The sequence below is a fragment of the Marmota monax genome, unplaced genomic scaffold (assembly GCF_021218885.2).
Source record: "Marmota monax isolate L192 unplaced genomic scaffold, Marmota_monax_Labrador192_F-V1.1 WCK01_AAM20220418_F8-fsc00010, whole genome shotgun sequence".
NCBI lineage: Eukaryota > Metazoa > Chordata > Mammalia > Rodentia > Sciuridae > Marmota > Marmota monax.
The window spans coordinates 5876638-5900876 of record NW_026692321.1 but is presented as its reverse complement, the minus strand read 5'-3'; the positions used below and the strand labels follow the sequence as shown (position 1 = coordinate 5900876).

The 24239-nt window shown below is 52.2% G+C and overlaps 2 protein-coding genes and 1 long non-coding RNA gene across 5 annotated transcripts in view; 1 reads left to right on the top strand and 2 right to left on the bottom strand.

Annotated features, from left to right (window-relative positions):
* Positions 1–11003, bottom strand: part of Slc66a3 (solute carrier family 66 member 3) — a 17279-nt gene extending 6276 nt beyond the window's left edge. Inside the window, exons 1-5 of the mRNA XM_046441268.2 lie at positions 10789–11003; positions 6498–6580; positions 6356–6425; positions 3511–3568; positions 1785–1905 (exon numbers count right to left, since the gene is read on the bottom strand). Of these exons, the coding sequence (XP_046297224.1) occupies positions 1785–1905; positions 3511–3568; positions 6356–6425; positions 6498–6580; positions 10789–10931 (475 nt within the window). The 5' untranslated portion in view covers positions 10932–11003. The remainder of the gene's footprint in view (positions 1–1784; positions 1906–3510; positions 3569–6355; positions 6426–6497; positions 6581–10788) is intronic.
* CUNH2orf50 (chromosome unknown C2orf50 homolog) lies at positions 6374–24239 on the bottom strand. 3 transcript variants are annotated; one of them, XR_009226543.1, is made up of 5 exons: positions 23580–24239; positions 18328–18367; positions 16480–16692; positions 6498–6580; positions 6374–6425 (listed from the first exon to the last, which is right to left on the bottom strand). XR_009226543.1 is itself a non-coding variant. In XM_046441266.2 (4 exons), the coding sequence occupies exons 1-3, from the start codon at positions 23801–23803 to the stop codon at positions 16501–16503; spliced, it is 456 nt and encodes a 151-aa protein (XP_046297222.1). In that variant the 5' UTR covers positions 23804–24232; the 3' UTR covers positions 12358–14679; positions 16480–16500. The 3 variants fall into 3 exon arrangements, 2 of the variants coding, with proteins under 2 accessions (XP_046297222.1, XP_046297223.1); XM_046441266.2 differs by lacking the exons at positions 6374–6425; positions 6498–6580 and adding an exon at positions 12358–14679 and having other exon boundaries at positions 23580–24232; XM_046441267.2 differs by lacking the exons at positions 6374–6425; positions 6498–6580; positions 16480–16692 and adding an exon at positions 12358–14679 and having other exon boundaries at positions 23580–24225.
* On the top strand, positions 9180–11866 carry LOC124090604 (uncharacterized). Its single transcript, XR_006851164.1, has 3 exons — positions 9180–9613; positions 10378–10490; positions 11427–11866. It is a non-coding gene; the product is annotated as an uncharacterized LOC124090604 (long non-coding RNA).

Genomic DNA, 24239 nt, shown 5'->3' with positions numbered 1-24239 from the left:
ATCAAGAACCCCACCTCCTGCAGCACAAAGCACACATTCTCACCAAACCAACCCTCCAGAGGCGCTTGCCCTCTGCTACCATGCTCTGCACTTAGTGCATATTGACATGTAGCTTTTTGGTCTCATCTTCCAGCTAAACCACAAGCCTGAAGGGCAGAGACCAGGCACCTGGGGTGGAGGGGGCAGCTGGAGAGATGGATGGCCAAATTTCAGTGTGACAAATTCAAGAGACCTCTTTGGCAGCACGGTGACTAGAGAAGAGATGCTACGTGGCAGTGACTAGCTCCAAGGGCTAAAAACAGTAGCCGGGGCAAGGAACCAGGAGGGATGCTAAAGATGCAGACTCCATGCTTTCCACAGCGGTGTGGAAGTCCTTACCCCCATCTCTCAAAAAGAACACTGGGTTTGAAGCAGTTTACTTTTTCCCATGAAATCACAAGGGCCTAGGGATGTGGCTCAGTGGTACAGCACTTGCCTAGCATGAGTGAGGCCCTGGGTTTGATCCTCAGCACTGCAAAGAAAAGAAACGGATAGTCCTCTGTGCATTTTTCACCTATTCAACAAACACCTAAGTCCTCATTAAGTACAAAGTGCCATGGGAGAGAGGTTGCGATAATAGACTCATCTCTGCAGGGGGCTTTCTAAGAGAAAATTTAATAAGCAACAGGTCTGAAGATAAATTTGGGAGCTAATAAGTAATATATCTAATTAGCAATTCCAGAAGAAATCATAGATGTAAAACACATTAATCCTTAAACATTTGAAAGCTAAAAATAAAACTTAAGTCATTTTAAGTAACTTTAGACACTGAAAACCTCAAACCAGCAATTTCTATGGATGGAGAAGTTGGTCCTATAAGTTGTAGATGAACCATGAATTATAATTAAAATAGTAAAACTAAAGTCCTATAAAGCCACTGTGGTATCTCTGAATTACAAAAATATATCTATTTACACGTAGCATATATGTTTATGTATTCTAAGTAGTTCTTTTTTATTTTTTATTTTTTTAGTTGTTGATGGACCTTTATTTTATTCATTTATTTATATGTGGTGCTGAGAATTGAACCCAGGGCCTCACACATGCAAGGCAAGTGCACTACCACTGAGCCCCAGGCCCAGCCCCTCTGGGTGGTTCTTGTAAGAGTCCAAATGAATAGTGGAAATTCTAAAATGAAGACCAAACAATATGACGGCAGAAAATCTCCATTGGTACAAATTGGTGATATTCATTCTCAAAAAACAACGTGTGATTTTCTCCCTCCCTCCCTCCCTTTCCTTCCTTCCTTTATGGTACTGGGGGTTGAACCCAGCAGCCCTCTACCACAGAGCCACACTCCCAGCCCTTCTGTGATCCCCCTGCCTTGGCCTCCCAAGTTGCTGAGACCACGGGTGTGCACCACCACTGCCAGCTGCTAACATGGTTTTCATCTGTTTAATTCATTAAATTGTTAAGATTCAAAGTTTAAAAATATATCAGTGGTCTCAATATAATCAGTCTCCGTGCTTTTCAGAGGACTATTAACATGAGGCCAGATATTTGGAGGAAAGTGTACTTTCACCTCCGTTTATTTTTTGGCCACTAGAATACAAAATACGGATCTTGCAGAAAGTGGTGAGCAGAGGACATTGAATCCACTTGTAAATGTGGATACTCTTAGTTAGCAGGCTCTATCTGAATAGCTGTTTGCAAAGTATCAAGGCCAAGAGACCACGATGTTTGGAAACCAAGTTCACCACTTCTGGGGAGTCAGGATGCTGGCAGGGGCCACCCCACGTCCTTACTTGCACAGGTGTACGCAGCGAGGCCCCAGGTCAGCGCGCTCACGGCCCCCGAGTCTTGCACTTTCCACAGATACTGGAGCTGGGCGAACTTACTGGCCGCGCTGATGAACGTACATAAGTTCTGTTTGCAGATGAAACATAAGAAAGTCAGACCCATCAGAGCACCAGATACAGTGCTTTTAAAGAAAAATCACTCCTAAACTCAAAGCGGCCAGTGGCAGCCCATCCCCCTGAAGTCCTGGCTGCTCTAATCCACATGGAGATGCGCTTGGGTCCTCTGCAACCTGTGAAATCAGAAAGCCTCAAAAATTAGCCTGTAGCCCACCAGGGCCAGGCCTACAGCACCTGCAAGTCCAGCCACTGGGTCCCTGCAGGGAGGCCACTGAGGTCACCCAGGTGGTGCCAGGTGCAGACGGTGGCTAGACTAGCCCCAAGCAAGTAGACCTGTGAGGAAAGAGGCTCGTGGGCAATCTGGAGAGCTGGGCAGACAGAGGAGGGAGGACTGCAGAGGGACACTCGCATCTGAGGCCAGCCCCAGGGCCCCAGGCCACACAGAGCCGGGGAGGAGCCAGGAGACCGACCTGCTGCACAGAAGCTTGCCCTCTGGATTCTTCCGGGCTCATCTTTCCAGGAGAAAAGCCATCTGTGAAATCTTGAAGTGGTCTTTTTTTTTTTTTTTTTGGGGGGGGGGACCATAACTGAGAAGTGTCCCGTCTTAATACACATATTACCAGGACAGCGTGGTGCCCCTAAGACCTTCCAAACTAGGACCAGAATAGAGAGGAGCAGGGCAGCTCCAGCTGCTGCAGGACACTCTGAAGAGCCTCGCCCTCCTCTGTGAATAAACGGGGGGGGGGGGGTGAGAGTGGGGTTCAGGTCTCCCAGGGAAGCCATCCGCCGTTTGGCTGCTCTGCAGCTCCACGACATGCGGACACCCACTACCCTGTCCCCAGGCCCCCCGGCTGCCATGGAGCAGGTACACAGGCCTGAAGGACAGACCACAGAGGGGAAGGGCAAATGGAGGTCATGAAGTGTTATCTCAGGAGGGCTGGTGAGAGCACAGAAGAGCACCCAGCACCACGGCCTTGACCTTCGGGCCTGACTCTCCAGGAGCCTGCACCGCCAGCTTCCCACCTTCCGCAGGGTGAAGGCTCACAGCTGCTGCAGCCTCCTCAGCCCCAGAGACCAGAACACAGTGACCTGCTGCAGGAGGCACCCGAGTTCCCAGCGAAGACTCCCAGGTCGGCATGCAAGAGAATACCACCCTGGACCACAGGGTGGCCAGGCTCCAGGCGGCACTGCTGCACCCAGCCACCAAGTCAAGGACAGGTTGTGGGGGTGGGAGTGAAATCCATGAGTTTGCATGTGGCAGACAGTGGCCTGTGACCACCAGTGAGCTCCCCTTCTCGCATTAAGGAGCGACATTCGCTTCTGTCATCTTGGAAAGATCTGTGGGCAAGGGCATCCTGACCCACTCTCAGAATCCCATGGGAAGTTTTGGCTCTGAGCTAAGTTAGGAAAAAATAAGACCTTTTTCAAAGAGGAAAAAAAAATGTTTGGGGTGGGGCAAAGCTAGAAAAAGAATGAGTATGTGGCCAATACACAATTATCAACCCAGAAAGAAGTTCTCTAACTCAGTAAATCCTTTGTCCTCTGACTAGTACATGTGGTCAACAGTTACATACTGTGGGATGGGCCGCGGGTGTGTCATAGGGGCAACACTCACCATGGCCAGGTCAATGATCCACTTCTGCAGGCTGAGGATGAACCAAGAAGACACAAATCTTACCACGTGCTAAGGGACATGGCAGCAGGTTGCTGGCAGCTCCACCCCCCTCCCATCTCCTATAGATGCACCAAGAGGATAAGCCACGGGTGGAACTGGGGCCTGTTCTGCTAGAACTTGCTGGACTTGGAAAAGACCAAAAGGGCTGCAAGTGGACATGAGCTTGAAGTTAAAGGAGCAGAAGCAGATCCCAGAAGAAACACACAGAGACCCCAGTGCTCAGGGACTATTCCCTGGGGCTGGAATGTTCCTTATTCCCTACAGGCGGACATCTCCAACTTACTGTCTAAAGTTAAGCACTCACGCTGGGCATGGTGGTGCATGCCTGTATTCCCAGTCTCTAGGAGGCTGAGGTGGGAGGATCACCAATTCAAGGCCAGCCTCAGCAACTTATCGAGTCCCTAAGAAACTTTGTGAGACCCTGTCTCAAAATAGAATGGAGGAACTTTGGATGGGGCAAAAGGAGGGTGGGGAGGGATTATGGGGGTAGGAAAGATGGCGGAATGAGATGGACACCATTACCCCAGGTACATGTATGACTGCACGAATGGTCTATCTCTACGCCATGTACAACCCGAGAATTTGCACTCCGTTTGTGTATGATGAATTGAAAGAAATTCTGCTGTCACATACAACTAAGTAGAACAAATAAAAATCATAATAATTAAAAAATAAATAAAAAATTAAAAAGGTTGGGGATGTGGCTCAGTTGTTAAGCACCTCCAGGTTCAACCCCTGCCCACAGCCCCAAAAGAAGTCCAACCCTACAAAGCAGGAATTTCTGCAGAACGGGTGCAGTGACCTTCTGACTGACTTCCTTCCCCCTTTCCCACCAACTCTCTTTTAAAATTTAAACAGCGGGGGGGGGGGGGGGGGGGGGGGGTGGGCAATGCTGAGAGGGGAGAAACGATCTGGATTTCCATTCTGGCCGGTGTGTGGAGCTCAATGACGCTGCAGGACCAGCAAGTCCAGGAGGGGCGGCCAGGTGTCCCTGGGGGCTGGGGCAACTCACTTTCCATGTCTTAGTTTGCTCACCTGCTCAATGGACTTGCCATTCTCTGCCCTGCCTACTTCCTAAAAGCCCTCAGTACACAGGAGGAGCCCAGGAGATGGCTGTTATTGTAACTCATTACATTAATAATGCGAGGATTGAATAAGATGGTGCCTTGGGTAGCAGGTACACCAGAGGCAGCCGGGATCCAACTGGACACAACCCACTTCCACAGCACTCTCTAACTCGATTCCTTCAACTTCTTCTTGTGACTTTTTCTCCCCTCGATTCTGTACCAGCCCACTTCATTCTATTTATTCTCAATATACATGCAGCACTTTATAAAATTTGACCAGTAATAGAAGCTACTGAAATTCCACAGATGACTCATTCGCAGCATTACCAGATTCCCCAGAGAAAAACCCAGGACGGGGCTGGGGTTGAGCTCAGCGGTAGAGCACTTGCCTAGCATGTGTGAGGCACTGGGTTCGATTCTCAGCACCGCATGTAAATACAAATAAATTTCTATCAATAACTAAAAAAAAAATTTAAAAAGAAAAGAAAAAGAGAAATACAGGATGCCCAGTCAAATTCTGAACTTCAGATTAACCAAAAAATTTTTGGACTAAAGTATGTCCCATGCCATATTGGGGATATACTTGTGCTAAATATATATATTTATTGTGACTATGGCGACCTCCTTATTTGCTTTCTGTAGGTCTCCACTGTCAGAAGGGTAAAAACATCTGCAGATATTCCAGACTTCAGTGCCCAGTTACGTGAATAGTTTACTGTCAACATCCAGGTGTTGTCATCTGCAGTCTCAGCATTTGCACATCGATAAGCTGCTCTACTTTGTTTAAAAAGCAAATCACATAATGCTTTTCATCTTGCAAGTACTATTTTCAAAACCCTTAGCCCACCTGGTCTAACCTGAGAGTACAAGCGGCACAGCTCTGCGGGCCCTGTGCTGCGGGAAACAGAGCCACAGAACAGGGACTCGGGAGACAGCAGAGGGTTGGGACTCGCTTAAGCACCACCCTCCCCCCCCCCAAAAAGGGTGTGAAGCCCTGCAGGAAAAGGGTGCGGAGGATTAGTGAGCTGGCCCCTCCAGTGAAGGCTCCCCCAGCCCTTCCAGGGGTGTGAAGTTGAACCAGAGTGACAGCCAGTGCTCACCAACGGCCGAACCCAGGCCTCGCCCTCACTCAGGTGAGAGCAGCCAGGCTCCCACCATGACATGCCCTGCCTTGACCCAGAGGGACTGGCACCGTGAGTCAGCCATCACAGGCCCACACCCTGTAGCCCACAGGCCAGGAGGTCAACCGGGTGTGTCAGTGGCAGGGGGTTGGATGCCAGGTGCTCTCATGGTCATTACTTAATAATCTGGCAGAATATTTCGGGCAAGGAAGAAAAGTCTCAGATAAACAAATAAGATAGGAGATGCCGCTCTTGGCAGGGCTGATTCTATACGTCAGCAGGGAGATGCTAAACCTACCTACCAGGTGATGCACAGCACACCCAGGCGCCCTGTCCCTGGGAGGCCACTGGCAGGGCCTGTGTGAGGGTCCGAGTACACAGACATTTTAGTTTAACCAAAAACCATACAGCTGGTACTGACCTGCTTCAAAATGCGTTGCTGTTAGCAAGTACCCCAGACCCCATTTCTTTCTTTCTTTCTTTTTTTCCCAACTGGGAGCTGGGGACGGACCCCAGGGCCTCACACTACTAGGCAAGTGCTGCATCCCTGAGCCACACCCGCCCTGCAACCTTCTCACTCAGATGCTGAAAGGATACACAGCTATGTAGGGCGCGGCCTGTTTCATGTTTCCGTTAAAATGAAAGACACAGAGCAGGAGGGCGACATCTGGAAGGAAAGGCTCTGCGTGAGAGGAGGAGGGGCTCGGAGGCTGCCCGGAGAAGGGGCCAAGGGCCTTACCTTGAGCGATGAGAATGGGGTACTCCAGGTAGGTGAGCAGCGGGTTCCCGTAGTAACACTGGTAGCGCAGGAAGACCAGGAACCTGCAAAGAGGGAGCACAAACGTTCCCGGGCCACCCTGCCCCCAGCCAGGCCCCAAACACAGGTGTGTTTGTTGCTAAGAGCTGATGGCTTGGAACCCATGTGCCACGGAACAGAAGTTGGAATAGGGTGGATGAAACGTGCAGGACCTGGGGCACCCAGAATGGCTGGGTGCTGGGCGGGAGTGCAACACAAACCATGGTGGTGGGGTCCTTGAAGATGGCTGTTTACCAAGAAGGTTCCACACAGGGCGAAGCGCTGACCAGGATCACAAGGGTGCAGCTTCTGGACCCAGGTCCCCCAGTCTGCAACGCTGGGCTCTCGGGAGTCCCCTGGAGACGCCACTCCCAAGGTGGCACTCACTGCTGTCACCCTAAGAGGTGGCTTAGGCAGAAAGGATCCCAGGGGAGCAGGGGCATCCCTGGATGGTGGGTGGGGCCTGAGGGGGCTTAATGGAAGGCTGGCAGAGGTAGGGCTGCTCTAAGGCAGAAGGATGCTACCTGTCGCCTAAGGTGCCTCCCACAGCCAGGGGGAGAGGAAGGAAGAACACCCTCCAGGCCACTAGGAACCGCCTAGCTGGGTAAGAGGTTGGGGGTAAGGGGCTGGAGACCCCACGATCCTGGCCTTGTTGAGAGTGCAGCCTGGCGCAGTCCTGCCCTCTGGCTCACACAGGGCCTAGCCCAGCCTCTTCCCTCAGCCAGAATCCCCTGCTGTTCTCTCAGGCGCTGTCCCCTGCCCAGCTGTATCTCTCACGTCCATTGCTCCCCAGGGACAGGAAGGAAGGGGCCCACAGGAGGGGCTGGTGCTTTCCACAGGGTCCTTCCTAAGCTGGTAGGGGCAGCAGAAAACCCTTGTTAGCAAAGCATATGGTGGCTGGGGCCTGGGCCTGCGCTCCTGTTCCTGACAGTATCTAGGCTTAGCTGCAGGTGGTCACAGATTGTGAGGCCAGACCCTCAGGGGTCAGCCTCTACATGACAGCAGGGTCCCCAAAGCCTGGCTGCCTGCAGGGTCTGGGTGGGGGTGCTTTGCAGTTGACTTAGCTTCAAGGAGGAACAGGTGTACGTGGGGGCTGTTCCCAGACTCTCCTCCCACCCTGCCCCCAGGGCCCTGGGGGAGGGGAGGCTGCTGCTGAGCTGAATGCCAGGACCTGGGTCTCTGTCACAGTGCAAACCTCCTGGAACACAGCCAGAGACCTGCAGAACAGGCTCCTGCAAGGTCAGTGTGCACACCTTCAGGAACCTCCACACTCGTGCCCATACCTTACAGACCACTTGGGGAAACTGAGGCCCAAAGAAGCCAAGGCCATATAGGAACTCAGGGACAAGATGAAAAGCCTGGATTTCCTCGTGCCAGCCAGGGTGCTGCCTGCAGCCCCAAGCTTGGTCCTCTACTCCCAGGCTGGTCCTCTGGTGCCATCGGCTTTTAGAGGGGGCTCAAGTTTCCCACCTCTCCTGTGGCCTGGGAGGGTGCAGCAGTGTTTTTTATTTCTTTTTAAATTATTTTTTCAAATTAAAAAGTAATAGTTAAAATGTCCATTATAATAAAACCAAGCCAGACATCATCTGGCACCCAGCCACTGTCCTGTTTATATCCCTTGTCTGCTCTGAGGAGTCATTTGAGTTTTCTGCTACCGCACACAGGCTGGAGGTTTAAACAAAAAAATACACAAAGCAAGTAGCCCAAGAGAAGGGGGCAGAGTCTGTATTTGAACCAGTTTTTTTCCAAAAGAATCTTCCCCAGAGGCCACCTCTGGGTAAAACTGATAACAGCTATCAGCAGTGATCCTGTTCTTGGGTGTGAAGCCCCAGCCAGCTCCCAAGTCCCTTCCTGGGCTCCCTCCCATGGTAGGTGTTCACCGTGTGGCCTTGGGATGAAGGTCAAGAATGTGGAGCCCTAAGAGAGGCAGAGGGGTTCAGAACTACCCTGAGCTAGATCCCTGGGCACACTTCCTAACACCACTCAGAGCCTGGGTGTCCCCATCTGTAAGTGGAGATGCTCCGGGGCCTGGCTCCTGGTCTGTCGGACATGCACAGAGAATACTTTAAAAGGGGTGAAGATGTCTTCATCTTCCTTCTTTGGTCTGAACACATCTTCTAGTCTCACTGTTTCTGTTCCTGCCTGAGCTTCAGTTCCAGAAGGCCCCCAGCCTGGAGAAACCCTTAGTCCACACAGCTATCTCCTGGCCCTCCTGAAGACCCAGCCCAAGTGGCTCCCCTCCCTGAGTGATCAGAGAGATCTGACTGATCTGGGTCTCCCCAGGTCCCTCTGGCTCATGCTCCAGTTGACACACGTATCTCAAAAAAATGTTTTATAGTTTGTTTGCTCAGAAGGGGGTCCAAAAGAGGGTCCATGTCCTTACCAGAGACTGTCCTGCCTCTAAGCTGTCTGATGGTGGTAGACCCTCCTGCTCTCACTTTGTTAGCCCCCTGGTCCGGGCCAGAAAGCTGGGCATGGCCCAACAGGGTTCAGGCCTGCAGTGTCTCTGCTTGGTCCTGACCACCTCCCCAGGGAAGGAGGGGGAAAGAAGAGAGGGGAAAGGGTTGGGGGAGCAGCCAGGATGCACAGGGCAAGTTCCTGTGGAACTGCCCCGCCAACTCCTATTGTTCTATTGTCTGGGGATAAAAACAATCCGTACTTCCTAAAGCAGTTGTTCGGATTAAGTAAGGCAAAACCCAAGGTGCCAGGAGAGGGCTTGCAGAAAGTGCTCTGAGCCCCAAGTCCTGAAGAACAGTTGCTGGGGAGGGAGGCAGAGAAAGCTACTGGAATCCAGGGTGGAGCCTAATCACTTCATCAGGCCTTGGAAGGGAGGGTGACTTTGGAGGTGGGCTTTATTACAGCCCGCTCAAGTCTGCGGGCTGGGCCCTGGCACTGCCCTGGAGGCAGACATGCAGGCTGGCGGCCAGCGAACTGAAGAGCCTCCTCTATCTGCACGGTGATCAACAGCAAGACAACACGCTTGAAGGCGCCACCCCAACCCCAACGTTTGGGCTGTCTGGCCCAGGAGAGACCACCTTGCCAGGGCGGGTTTGAGCTAGGTAAGCCGTGGGATGAGGCGTTAGCTGGCACCGGATTTAAGACAGGCCCACCCCTCTGTCCCCCAGGTGGATTAGCGTTTCCCAAGCCATGCAGCCCTAGCGGGAATGCGGGCAGAGCAGGTGTGAGGGTTGGGACTCTGTAGGCATCAGTGTTCATCCAATCTTGCACGCGGGCAGCCACCGTGTCTTAGCAAGGGATCGAGCCAAATCCCACTCCTGGCTTTCCACGCCCTCATTCCCCGCCCTGTCAGTCAGTGGGGCCACTCCTAGTCCTTGTACTGTGCCCTATCCCTCATTCTGCCAGCTTCTCCCCCTCGGTACCTGAAATGCAGGCTGCCTCCCACACTGTGGGCCCCACGCGCTCTCTCCAGATTTGTCCAGCCGGGGTGGGAGGCGCCCAGCGTAAGGTTATTCACAAGCCCGTGAGGGGGTCACAAGCCCTCGGGTCAGCCGAGCTTCTCGGGAAAGGTTTCCTCCATTGGTGGGAACCCCATCGGTGCCCCACACCGAATGCTCGCGCACGGACCGGCCTCCGCAGGGTGCGTGCAGGACCAGCCCTCGGAGGTGCTGTGTGACCGTGGGGACGGGGGCCAGGAGGAAGGGGAGCGGGAGTCCAGCCGGGACTAGGGTCGAGACCTCGCGTTTCAGGGACGTGTTTTCCCAAACAGAAGTTTCACAACTCTGCTCCACACGTTCGTCTTTAACTACCGGTCGGATACCCGCCCATCTTTCAAGCGCCAACCCACGTTCCCTTCCTCCTCTAGCTTCAAAGACATCTCCATGGTCTGATTCCCCAAATATGGACCTTCTACCTTGGTCCAAGCTCTCGTCGTAGAGGACAGAGAATCGAGACCAGAAAAGAGACCGGCGGTGCAGAGTAAGTTTAGGGACGATGAAGGGCTCAAGGCGCAAATGGCTTTGCTCACAGCGGTGGGTTTTGTCACTACAGGACCAAGCGCTGATCCCGCTAGATGTCAACTTTCCCACGTGTAAAATGGGCGTGAGCAGTCAGTTCGTACCTCACCTGGCTTGGAGGAGGGCACCGAGGAGGGTGGGAGCAGACCCGGGAAGCAGCCCCAGCCCCAAAGCGCCCGACAACCCTCAGCTGCCCAGCTGTACTTGATTAGCCCGGCTCTCCGGGCTCCCAGCTGCGGCCAGGCCGTCTCGGGCCTTACCCGGCCAGCTCCAGAAGTAAACTCGGGAGGCTGATGCCCCGCGCGCTGCGCGCCGCCAGCTGCGCGTAGATCTGCGGCAGCTTGAGCCCGGCGCACACGCCCAGGGTGCTCCAGTTGCAGAACCACAGCAGCGCGTCCTCCATGGCGCCGGCCGGATCGCAGCTGGAAAGCCGGGGCTCAACCCTCTGCAGCCAGAGGCGCACCCTCCTTCCGCCTTCCCGTCCGCCCGCCCCCGCCCGGCTGCCGCCCCGCCCAGGCCCCGCCCTAGCCCTGAGCTGCGGGGACCACCCCACTCCAGACTGCCGGAGTCCGTTGTCCCGCCCGCCCCGCCCCCTGGTCACTCCGCTCCTCGCCTCGCCTGGATCACCCGCCGCCCTGTCGGGCTCTGCTGGCTCCGCCCCGGGATCGCCCGGTCCCGGGGCGGCGGCTCCCCGCACCCTGCCCGGCCCCGCCCGCTGCTGATTCACTTTTCCTCTTTCCACCCACCCGCACCCTTCCGAGCCGCCGGGAGGCGCCCCAGCAGTTCTGCTTCCCCGCGGTTGGGTTGGCACGGGGCAAACGGGCGCCCTCGGCGGGAGGAAGGGCCGTTCTGTAGCGATTCACTCTCTACAAGTGTCTTCGTTTCTTTTTCTCCTTAGGTTTTTCAGAGATTTAAACTTTCCATGACGCTTAAACTTCGTGTGCGTGCATCCTCCCAGTCTTCGGGAGGACCCTGCAACTGACCAGGAGAGGCAGCAGGACTCTCCGCGGCCCCCGGGACCAGCTGTCACCGGAGCTGGGTTGGAATCAGTGCTCTCAGGACCACCTAGGGAGTGCACCTGCTCTAGGGTGGGACAAAAGCTGGCCCTGGCGGGGACAGAAGCCTCTGGAGCTGTCTGCTCTGGAGTTCGTCGGGTGAGGCAGAGCGGTAACAGGAGGCTTTCTGTGTGGCTCTGAGACTTCTCCCCACGTGGCTGCTTGGCGTGAAGACAGAGATGTGATGATGTGATAGTGTGGCACTTGGGTGTGGGCAGACCTCAGGGGTCCTCCCAGCATAGGCATCAAGGTCTTCAATGAACAAACGCTTGACTTCTCTGCATCCCAGTTTCTTCATTTTAAAGTGGGGAAAACCATCCGCACCTCAGGAGGTATTGAGATTCACTTAGTAGGTGCTCAATATATGGTAGTCCCCCCAACAGGTGCAAACTAGAGAAAAAGTATTGGGGTTCTTGGACTCTGACTGCTCTCACAGCTGTGGGAGGCCCTAAATGAAGTCAGGTTTGGGCCTCAGGACAGCTGACCCTTGAAACTATCTTCCGAAGTTTGGAGAGTGCCTGGGTGAGGGTCTCCACAGTTGGCTCACTGGGATAGCTCTCGGATATGCCCCCCAGGGCACAGAACGTTTCTCCTCTCCCCTGCACATTCACACTGGAGGGGCACCATTCTGACCCTGCTCCTCAGCTACAGCTGAGCACATGGGCTCCCTGCCTGCACCTAACCAAAGAATACCTTCACAGGGGACTAGAAATGGAGTGCTGATTATCTCCCTGGCTCTTCTCTGCAACCCAGGAGATGCCAACTCCAGAGCCATTGGTGGTGGCCATTCTCCCACCTTTATTTTTTATTTTCAATTCTCAAACCCTTGGAATGGTCAAAAAAAAATAGTACAATGGACACTCACTCTTCATCTAAATTAACTAGCTGTTGACACTTTATCCACATTGCTTTATCTATCTCTATTTACACACCAAACGTTCGTGTTAAGCTATTGGTGAGTTTGTTATAGACCTCACAGCACTTTACAGACTGCAGCAGCGGGGCCTCCTAAGAGCAAGAGTGTTCTAGGTAACCCCAGAAAAATCATCCCATGCTGCACACTCTGCAGGCAGTGGGACACTGATACAATGTTGTCACCTCAGGTTTAGTCCATCTTCTAAGACTCAGCAAAGTGTCCTTTATAACCAGCTTTGCTTGAACCCTGGAGCTGGATCCAGGATGGTCTGTCCAGTCTGGTCTGGATCACTTTCCAGCCTTCCTTTGTCTTTCATGACATGGATGTTTTCGAAGAATCAAGGCCAACTATTTGGCAGAATGTCCCTCTGTTTGAGTTTGCCTGGAGTTCTTTGCTGATTACACTCAGGTTATGCTATTTATTTACTTATATTTGGCAGGAGGACTTACTACCTTGGGTCAGTTGTCTTGCTCTTTGTGGGGTTGAGTTTATTAAGTTGGTTAAGGTGGTATGTTCTAGATTTCAGCATTTACTGTTCCCTAAGAATCTTTGGCCCAATGTTTTTAGTATCTTTTATTCTTACCTAAATTAGTATTGCTATGACAGGCACCAAAAGGTGATTTTAGGGTATGGTGGCACACACCTGTAATCCCAGTGTCTTGGAAGGCTGAGGCAGGAGGATCACAAGTTCAAAGCCAGCCTCAGCAACTCAGCAAGGCCCTAAGCAACTCAGTGAGACCCTGTCTCTAAATAAAATGCAAAAAAAGTGGGGCTGGGGTTGTGGCTCAGTGGTAGAGCGCTCGCCTAGTATGCATAAGGTACTAGGTTCGATCCTCAGCAAAAATATAAAATAAAGACATTGTGTCCACCTAAAACTAAAAAAAAAAAGCAAAAAAAAAAAAAAAAGGTTAGAATGTGGCTCTGTGTTTGAGCACTCTGAGTTCAATCCCCAGTACCATAAAAAGGAAAAAGTGATTTGTTGTTATTTACTCTATAACTTCTTATCTTCAATAGAAGAGTTCCTCCTTGATACCTGAAATTTTAAAAATTGTTAGATTTATTATCATTATTATCATTATTAGTGTTATTGAATGTAGTTAGTGGGCACTGCCATGGGAAGTGGCTTCTCAGGTGTAGCCAGGTATGGCCTCTTCTTTTTCTTTTGTTCCTGGGGCTTGGACCTTGGGTCTCATGCATGATGTCTGGCAAGTGCTCCACCACTGAGCTACACCCCAGCCCTTTCTATTTTATTTTGAGACAGGGTCTAAGTTGCCCAGGCTGGCCTCAAACTTGTGATCCTCCTGCCTCAGCCTCTGGAGTAGGTGGGATTACGGGTGTGCGCCATCTTGCCTGGTGGGTATGGGTTTTATTGTCCTTCATTTTCCATATTTGTTGTCCCAAATATGTCCCGTGGGATCCCCTTCAGGTTGGTTCTTCTGTCCCTTTTATGTTCCTCATCGAGTTTGAACACTGCCTTATTTCCTAACACAGGAAGGTGCTCCTGGCTTACTTGGATGGTGGTTGTTCTGTTTTTTTTTTTTTTTTTATCATGTGGAAGCGGAGATGCTAGGTCTTCCAGAGAGCAGAATGAGGCCGAGGCGCTCAGAGAAGCAGTGATCAGAAGGGAAGGAAGAATCCTTCCAGGCTTCACGATGGCTCTTTGGCTCCTGCTTCCTGTCCCTTCCAGATCCCTGCTGCTGCCCAGTCCTTGGCTCTGAGACACCCACACATCTCTCTGTTGACAATGCCCCTTTTGCTCTTGCTGTACCCGGGCCCTGAGGCCTCCCAGCCCAGCCAGCCTCCGGAACAAAGCAAGACACTGGGTCAGAACCTGGTCCCAGTTCCCTTGGTTCTGGTGGGTGGCTCAGGGGTGGGGAAGGTCAAGTGCAGATGTCCTCTTGAAAAGAAGGCAGGTGGGGCAGGGATCGGCGGGAGTGTGGCTGGTCATGAGCATCTCCAGGGCCACACAGGTTGGCTGCAGAGTGCAGAGACATGCTCTATGTGCAGAGGCCACTGAGCATCCTGTGGTTCAGAGGGGTCCCGGCCCTGTGGTGGTGGGCTACGAGAAGACTGCTGCAGGAGGCTCTGGATCCAAGAGGATGGAAAACATGTAGGCAAAATTTGCAGTCGAAGCTTGCAGCCAAGGTCAGCCGAGCCCCAGTGACATGCAGACCTGTGGGCTAGACAGTGGGTGGGACGTTGCATTGCATCCCTGCCGTCCCTGCGGCTGGCTGATGCACTCAGTACTTACTACCTGAGTGCTCAGAAGCTACAGTCCCGGAGCTGATGCTGCCCTGGGCACCCGCCTCCTCCCCCTCTCCCTGTGACCTGGAGCTGGAATGAGCTGGATCCAAGCCCTTGGCTCAGTTTAGAGACCAAACGGTGACAAAAACAGCCACGAAAGAGATTTGGGCACCATGCCAAGCAGAGCCTGTGCTTATCCACTGCACTGTCTGTGTTCCCAGGAGTGGCAGAACCACCCTGGCCCTGGCCCCCTCCCTCCCTCCAGGGGCAGGTAGAGAAGCTCTTGGTGAGTCCTTCCAACCTACACAGGCACCACCACCTGCAGTGGCAGTTGACCTCAAGGTCCCTCATACCTTTTGCTCCTCTCTGTTCTCTTCCTAAAGTGGAAACTGTGCTTTTTTTTTTTTTTTTAGGAAGTTATAAAAATAATATATATGCATGCTCATGGCAAGAACTCAGACGGGGTCTTTAAGGAGCCCTAGAAGCTGGCTTTGGACCCCTCCAGCCTGAGGACAGGCATTTGACCTTCATTTGATGCTGCCATGGTATGACCTTGACCCCTGACTGTGCAGGCTACTGCCTTTAGCCTGACATGTGATCTCAGGTTGGAGGGGAGCCCAGCTTCCATCGCAGACTCTGAGAAAGAAGCTGCTCCTCCCGAGCCAGCCTGCAGGCTGTGTGCTGCGCCCGCCCCCTTCCTCCTGCTGGCCAGAGGGGCCTGGGGTCTTGCTTCACACTCTTGCAGGGTCAGGGTGTGCAAGTGGAGTACCTGGGGGAGGGGGCTGCGTGTGGAAGCAGTGTGCCCTGCAACTCCTGGTAACACCTAGGACCTGTTCTTGTGGTGGTGGGATGCTTTCTCAGGGACCTGGAGACTTTCCTTAAGCAGAAAACCCTATAACTTGCTAAATATTTGGGACTCTATGAACTGAGTGAAGGGTGGCATATAGTCTCCTACTTAAGTATGTGGTACTAGAACTAAGCTGACCTGCTGGTTTGAACCCCATCTTTACCACTTTCCAGCTGTGTGACCTTGGGCCAGTGACTTCATTTCTCTGTGCCTAGATTGCTCCACCTGCCGGGTATCATAATATTTGTCCCACATGGTTGCTGAGAAGATCAAGTGCAGTAATACACATAAATGACAGTAGCACTCAAGGTTAGTTGTAAGGCTGAATAAAACCCAAGCAAGTGTCAAGGAAAAACAGCCATTCCAGTCCCTGCAGTTTCTGCTCTCCTCAAGAGGCCGTCTAAAGACAGGGGTGTGTGCTTGAGACTACCTCGAAGCTGGCTTTGAAGACTGGAAGAACCTGCAGGCCAAAGAAAGCCAGTGACCTCTAGAAACTTAAGGCACCCCGGGGCTCCTCCTCCAGCCTCCTAAAGGAGCCCCCCTTTAACCCTCACAGCGCCGGGGCCCCTTGACTTTGGCCCAGTGACACCCACATCCTACTTATAACCTTCAAAACCAGAAGATGATACACGCATGTCGTCTTGAGGCACTCAGCAGCTGGAGGGAACACGTGTCACAGCTGGGCCAGGAGGCACCAAGGCTGGAGCGAGGCTGCAGGCCAGGGTGGGCAGCAGGATTGGAACCCAGGCTGTCGGGGCGTCCTGGTTCCTGAGCTGCAGCAGCTGGAGTGGCCGGGGTTCTGCGGTCCTGGCAGGTTTCTCATCCTCCTAATCTCCTGTGAGCCAAGAGAACCCTCCGGAGGCTGCCGAGGCCCCCACCTCACACCCACCTGCGGAGGCCGGGGTTGCTCCTAGGCCGGCTGCAGCTCGACCTCCAGCTTCTTCTTCCGAACCCCTTCGGTGACAGAGAAGTCCATGCGGATGAGGGTCCTCCCCAGGGGCGTGTCCACCCTGCTGCCCACAACCTGGTTTGTGGAATTGGGGAGTGTGTCCGAGAAGAGGGGCACGGAGTCCGGCAGCTTCTCAGGCTCCTTCTTATTGCCCTGAGGAGGGGGCACAGCGCGGGTCACACGCTCTTGTGGGAAAAGGAGAGACCTGGCTGCTCAGGGCGCCCTCAGGATGGAGAGGACAGAGGTCAGGTGGCTTGCTGGGTAAGTATGTGGTACCAGAACTAAACTAAGCGGCTGGTTGGAGCCCCAACTTTACCACTGGGTGGGAGCAACTCCAGCCTCCGCAGGTGGGTGTGAGGTGTTTCTGTCCCTGTTTGGACAAAAGACTCCCATCAAGAGTGGGGTGACTCTGCAGCTGTGGCAGGTCTGCCCCTCAGCATCCTGGGCACCCTCAGGCATCCCAGGCCTCCTGACTTTTCCTCTGTGACTGTGGCAAACGAGGGAGGGACCTTGCCTTAGGCCTCTTCTTCCCAGATGGAGGGAAGACAGAGGTGTGTGTGTGTTTGTGTGCGTGTTTTTTTACTTAAAGTGTAACATTCATACAGAAAAATGCACAGATCATAGCTCAAAAGTTTTTTACAAACATGTCTGCTAACCCTGTCTAGATTAAAAAAAAAAATCAGCTCCCCAGACCCCTCCTTTCAACCCCCAGCCACTGCCTCCACCGGCAAGGCAACCTGATCTGACCTCTAACTCCAGCCTGTTCCTGCCTCTTGTGTCTGCCTCCTTCTTCACCACCATGTCCACGAGGGTCCTTCTGGTTTAGCGAGTGGCTGCAGCTCTATCACTCCTGCTGTTCCACCACGTGAGTTCCGTGACTGTCCCCAACTCCTTAATCTATTGGGGTGATTTCAGATTGTGGCTCTGATGCGTCGGCCCTCTGAGCATCCGAGCACAGGCCTTGGTGAATTCTGCTGCTGAGTGCACCAACGAGTGTGTGGGAATTAAGAATAATCTGCGCCTCCTTAGGGTCATCTTGTGCCACCCTTCATCTGACAGAAGCAGCATGATCAGTCAGATAAGGAGATCCCGGCTTTCACCCGGGACAGCCCCTGCCCATGTGGCCTTCCTTTGGGGATTGAACCCAGGGCCTCGTGCATGCTGGGCAAGCACTCTACCTCTGAGCGACACCTCCAGCCCTCTTTTTAAAAATTTCAGGCAGAGTCTCTCTAAGTCACCCCAGCTGGCCTCCAATTTGCAATCCTCCTGCCTCAGTCTTCCAAGTCCTTGGGATTTCAGGTTGGTGCCACAGTGCCCGATTTATTGAAAGCCTTTCATTGGGGGAGCTACAGTTTCTGGTGGCAAAGTGGAGGGTGGACTGGAGGTGGGACTACCTTGATCTGGCTTTGAAGACAGGAAGGAGTTGCAGGCCAAGGAAAGCCAGGACTCGGGAAATTCGTTCTCAGTGTTTTTACCCAGGCTCCCTCTCCTCCTTGGCTGGGCACACACATGTTATGCATCTTGGATCAGCAGAAGGGTCTCATCAGCAAATGCCTGCCATTTCCATTGACTCACATCAATAAAACCAGCAAGTACTAGGGGGACAGTTCTGAATGTTCTGTATAAATATTTTCTTTTCCCAGACCCTGTGTTTCTTACAGCTATTTTATTCCTCATTCCAGTATCAAGCACAAAGTAGATCCTTGGTAAATGTTAGATGAATGTATGGGAAAAGTTAATAAATTTTCACACTAAAAGTGTGTTTCACAGGAACGTGTTTTGCCTTACCATCGGGTCATAGTCTTTCAGGAAACTCCAGTTCTCAACCCTGGAAAGGAAGAACACGTGGGCAGCATGAATTCTTTCTGAGACTTTTTTTTTTTTTCTGAGACATTTTTAAGACTGACTTTCACTATGTCAAGTAAACCATTCCATGTCACTATGTATCACATCACCAAAAATTCAAATAACTTTTCTTTTTTTCTTTTTTGGCACTGGGGATTGAACCTGAGGTGCTTTACCACTGAGCTATATCTCTAGCCTTTTCTATTTTATTTTATTTTTTTAATTTTAAGACAGTGTCTCCTTTAGTTGTTGAGGGTCTCACTAAGTTTCTGAGGCTGGCCTCAAACTTGCGATCCTGCCCCCTCAGCTTCACCAGTCTGGGATTACAGGCATGTGCCACAGGGCACATATATGTATTAGGCTGGGCCCTGATAGAAACTGGACCCAGGGGTGCTTAAGCACTGAGCAACATCCCCAGCCCTTTTTATTTTTATTTTGAGACGGGGCCTCACTAAGTTGCTGAGGTTGGCTTTGAACTTGCCATTCTCCTGCCTTAGCCTCCCAAGCTGCTGGGATTGTAGTCATGCACCACCAAGCCCGTTCTAAAATAATTTTTAACTGGAACAAATGCCAAGTGTCAACCAGGTATTTATGGTGCATTCTATAAAGTGAACACACATTTTCATGACTGATGACTTCCCAGAGTGGTAACTCTGTTGCTAAGGAAACGGATGGCTGCAATTTTACCACATCTCTGCATTTTCAGAAGGCCACATTAGAAGACCTCAAGTATTTTGTGAAGGAAAGCCAGTTTCCACACCCCAAGCCTTGGGAACCTTGCAGGGTGTGTGCAGAGAAGGTGGGGGTAGGAGAATGGCATGACAGGCCCTTGTAGTTGGATTTTTATTGGAATCTATTTTTCTAAAGTCAAATAACTTTACAAGACATAATAAATACAGCTTTCTCTGCACCTAGCCTCACAGCTCCTGAGCCCATGTCCTAGAGTCAAATTGTCCCTAGCCTTTTAGCTATTTCTTCAGCCTTCTGCCTTCATATTTTGAAACCCTATGCTAACCTTTGCTTGATTTTAAAAAAATTATACTTTCTTTTGACTTCCTGTTATAGGAGACGGATGAGTTGGCATTCTGACCTGCCTCCCCTCCCGCCATCCTTCCAAACTAGTTGTAGGTCTTGGTTAGCTTGATATGTATTATTTATGTGGGACGGTCATAGGAATGCTGTTCCTTGGGCCGGGTGTGGTTCAGTGGAGCCCCTGCCTAGCATGCTCACAGCTCTGGGCTTAATTCCCAGCAATGGAAAAATAAATCAAAAATACTATTCACTGATGAACTAAGGAGCAGAATATGGTCTCTGTTCCTTTCTTATGCAACTTGGTCTTTTTTCTAGGTCTAATAATTACATTTGCTTCCAATTTTCTAGGTGTCTATGATCATTGATTCCAAATGCTCCAAGAAAATCCTAAAGCCCCTCTCAAGAGTGTCCATTCAGTCAGTATCATCAGGTGGCCCACAACTCCTTTAACAGTGCCTCCTGCAGAGACTTCCTGTGGAGCCCTGTCCTCCTGCTCTGGACTGGCCCTGCAAGACCACGTGGCTGGTCCCTTTCTTCACCCCTGCCCTGGGGCCTCTCTCTTTGGGAACTCAAATCTGTTTGTGAGGAACACATCCATCATCATTTGTGGAGTCATGTTTCTTTGGTTCTGGAAAATTCCCACACATTTGCTCTTCAAATGTTTCATTTTGGCTTGGGGAGCTCCGACCATCTCGTTCAGTTTCCCTCTTGTTTTCCTGAGTGATTTATATGAGTCTATCTTGAGTTCGTGAATTCTCACTTCAGTTTGTTGTACTTTTCAGTTTTTTTTAAATTTTTTAGTTGTAGATAAACACAGTACCTTTATTTTATTTATCCTTTTTTTAATGTGTTGCTGAGGATCGAACCAGAGCCTCACATGTACAAGGCAAGCTCTCTACCACTGAGCCACAACCCCAGCCCTACTTTTCAGTTTTATATGTTTTTATTTCTAGAAGTTCTACTTGACTTTTCCAGGTTGTCTAACTGTGCCAGGCGCAGACTCTGACCCACACCTTGTAACACCTGTGCCCTCCTGGGCGCTCTGTGTCCCCTTCTGCTGCCTGCTGTGGTTCCTCTGTCACTGTCTTGACATCCCCATCCCATCCCCCCCTTTGCTGCTCAAGGAAGGGCTCTTTCCGTCATTTGGACTCTCAGAGCCACGCTGACCCCTAGGGAGGGCCGAGGAAAGGTGCCAAGTTCTCATGCGTGTCCAGCTGCCTGTGTGCTGTGGCAAAGCTCCTTCCTCCTAGGAGTCTGTCTCCCCTCTGGTGAGGTGGGATGGGGTTGGCTCGCTGACACCTGGAAGGTGGCAGGTCCTCATGAGGGTGCTCTTGGTGTAAGTACAAACTGGATTTCAGACTTGGCACGAAGAGGGATATAAAATGTCTCTTCATTAACTTTATAGACTGACCTCATGTAGACATGGTAATAAATTGGATATTTTGGGTTTAGTTTACTATTAAAATGTTCCTGTTACATTTTTAAAGATGGCTACTAGAAATTTACAATTGTGTATGTGGCTTTTATTATATTTCTACTGGCAAGCTCTGCTTGGGGCTCTCCTGGCCTCCAAAACCCTGGCCTCCTGGTCTCTGTGCCTCCTGGCCTCCTGGCTTTCTCCTCTGGCTTCTCAGTCCCCTGGTGACTTCTGGGATCTTCGGGAAGGTCTGCAAGTCTGTCCTGGGTTCTCTCTTATGGATGCTCTGTGTTCTTCAGGGGAAGCCTGTTCTTGTTGCTGGTGTCAACATTGGCCTTTTCCTTTTAAAAACTGATATTGAACTCATATATCACAAGATTCACCCTTTTAAAATGTACAACCCAGGGGTTTTTGGTATGTTCATAAAGTTGCACGACCATGGCCACTATTGAGTCCAGAGCATTCTCACCATCCTCAAAAGAAAGCCCATCTCTGTTAGCAGTCACTCCTTTCCCACTTCCCTTAGCTCCCAGGAACCAGGAGCCCTCATCCTCCCCCAAGGTCTTCAGTGTCTGGAAGCACACCTCCCACTGCCCTTGGGGAACTCCATTTGTCAGTGACCCAGGCACTTAGAACTCATCAGAGCTTTGTCATGGACCTGCTCCTCTCTGTTAGTTTTTCAAACTCCAGTGTCTAGGCCGGGATGTCCCTCCTCCTTCACTCCTTCCTGCCCCTCCTCCCACACCTGCTTGGTGTGCAAATCTTCTGTGCCATTCTGCAGGAGGCCTTTCAACCTTCCTGTTTCCTTTGTGGTGTACAATAGATCTGGACCCTTTTCTTAGATGGTCTCCAAAATCAACTCAAAGCCATAGGAGAAAGTTTCAGGCCACTGGTCTTGGCAATGACTTCATGGATAGGATATCAAAACTATAGGTAACAAGGGCAAAAGTAGACATGAGGGGTTATGTCAAACTGAGAGCACTTCTGAGCAGCAAAGCACACAATCAACATGAAAGAGCAATGTACGGAAGGGGAGAAAATATTTGCAAAACACCTATCTGATAAGGGGTTAACTTCCAAATCATGGCAAACTCCCACAGCTTAATAGCAAAAAACAAAATAATCCAATTGAAAACTAGGCTCGAATAGCTACTTTTCCAAGGCAGACATGCAGATGTCATCAGGCATGTGAAAAGATGCTCAAAGCTGCTCATCATCAAGGTAATGCAAAGCCAAGCCACAATGAGACCCTCTCACCCAGTTAGGAGGATGGCTGTTATCAGAACACAACAGATAACCAACGAGTGTTGGCAAGGTCGTGGAGAAATTGGAAACCTTGTACACTGTTGGGGGAAATGCAAAATAGTGCGGCTGCTATGGAAAACAGCATGGACAGTTCTCAAAACATTATAAATGGAACCACCATAACGTCCAGCAATCCTGCCTCGGATATTTATCTGAAAAAAATTGAAGTTTGGATCTTGAAGAGAGATATGCACTCCCATGTTCATTGCAGCATGGTTTACCATTGCCAACATGTGGGGAGTGAACCTAAATATCTATGGGCAAATTGATGGGTAAACAAAACTGTGATCTACTCGTGTAACAGAAGCCAGCCTCAGCAATAGGGAGGCGCTAAGCAACTCACTGAGACCCCGTCTCTAAATAAAATACAAAATAGGACTGAGGATGGGGCTCAGTGATCAGGTGCCCCTGAGTTCAATCCCTAGTTCCCTCTCCCCATAAATAAATAAACAAATAAATAAATATTATTCAGCTTTTAAAAAGAAGAAGATTCGGCCATATGCTGTATCACGGATGAACGTGGAGGACATAAAGCTAAGTAAGCCAGACTTGGAAAAGCAAAAGTGCGGGTGATGTTTGCATACTGCATGACCATACTGATATCAGAGGCACTTAAAAAGTCAGAAGGTGGGGAAGGGGAAGCAGGCAGTGCTAATGAACAGGTGTAAAATTTCAGTTTTGCGACAAGGCTAGATTCTAGAGCTCTCTTTAACTAGTCATTTAATAATGTAAACGAGGACGGGTGTGCAGCACATTCTTCTGTAATCCCGGTGACACGGGAGGCTGAACAAGGAGGATGTCAAATTCAAGGCTAGCCTCAGCAGTTTAGCAAGACCCTGTCTCACAAGGGGTTGGGGATGACTGATCCACAACCCCAGCCCCTGCTGTTTTTTCTTAAATGCATGGAGTTCATCCTCCGCCCCTCCTCACGCCTTCGCCTGCTGGTCACCTCTCCGGAGAGGTCTCCGTGAGCTCACTCCCCCGCAGCCATCCCCTCCGAGGACAACGTGGAGACTGTATCGATCTCCGTGCGAGTCTTTGGCTGTCCTGGGAATGCGCCCCCCCCCCCCGGGGCGGCGGCCAAGGCGGGGGCTGCGCCGAGCGCTCGCGGGGTCTCCGCCGAGTGGGCGCTGAAGGCGGCCTGTGCCCGGGAGCAGCGCAGCGCAGCTCCAGCCCCATCCCGGCTTCCCCTCGGCCTCGCCCGGCCTCCTCCCGGGATCCAGCCCGAGGGCAGTTCTGGGGGACTGGGGACCTCGCCCCTCCAGGGGCTGCCGGGACCCGAGGGCCTCCCTCCTCCCGCAACCTCCTCTGCTCCTGCGCCCGGCCCGGCCTCTCTCGCACCCGCGGCCCCGATCACTTTCCCACCCGGGCTCCCTTTCTCTGGACCTCCCGGACGTCGACGGCAGGCGTCGGGGAGGAGGAGGCAGAGCCCGACACTCACCAGCGCCGCCGGCCGCGCCCCTCGGCCTCCACCAGCTCCCGCCACAGCTGGTCCTGCTGCACGCCCTGGGCCTCCCGCGGGGCCTGGCCGCCACCAGCGAGACCCCTGCCGGCCGCAGGGCCACCTCGGGCAGCCGGGGAGACTGAGGCCGGCCGCCTGGTGGTGGGCAGTCGGTAGCCCGCTGATGTGGTTCTCTGGAGCCCGGGGGTGGGGCGGGTCCCCATGGGGGTGCTGCCTGAGGTCCTCCCTCCCTTTCAGTCCTGGAGGGCTTGACAGGGGTCCTCCTCTGTCCCCTTGCACCCCGATCTCAGAGTGGCCGATGAGAACACAAGCCTCCAGGCTGGGAAACGTCTTAGCCCCGCTGCGTAAGGAGCTCCTGCCTGTGTTGACTGTCGCCCTGGGAACGGCAGCTCCCAGGGTGCCCAGGAAGGGGCGGACCCGGGCGTGTGTGGCCGTATTGTGTGAGACACCCGAGCCCTGGTGGGGGGCAGAGTTCCTAGCCTGTGTGATGCCCAGTTTAGAAGCCGCCACCCCCGCCCCAAGGCACGAGGTGTCGCCACTGTGGGGAAGGAACAGCAGAGTCCAGCCTCCGGGGATCCCGGGGAGCAGGGGAGCGTGGGGATCCGCCCGAGGCCCTTAAGGTGAGAAGTGCTAATAGCC

What these genes read in the sequence shown, in the direction of transcription:
- CUNH2orf50 (XM_046441266.2), bottom strand. Translation starts at nt 23,803, where the DNA reads ATGGGGACCCGCCCCACCCCCGGGCTCCAGAGAACCACATCAGCGGGC. An exon ending in GGGCGCGGCCGGCGGCGCTG is followed by an intron (nt 18,368 to 23,579) that starts GTGAGTGTCGGG and finishes CTTCCTTTCCAG; the next exon opens with GGTTGAGAACTGGAGTTTCC. An exon ending in TGAAAGACTATGACCCGATG is followed by an intron (nt 16,693 to 18,327) that starts GTAAGGCAAAAC and finishes CCCCCTCCTCAG; the next exon opens with GGCAATAAGAAGGAGCCTGA.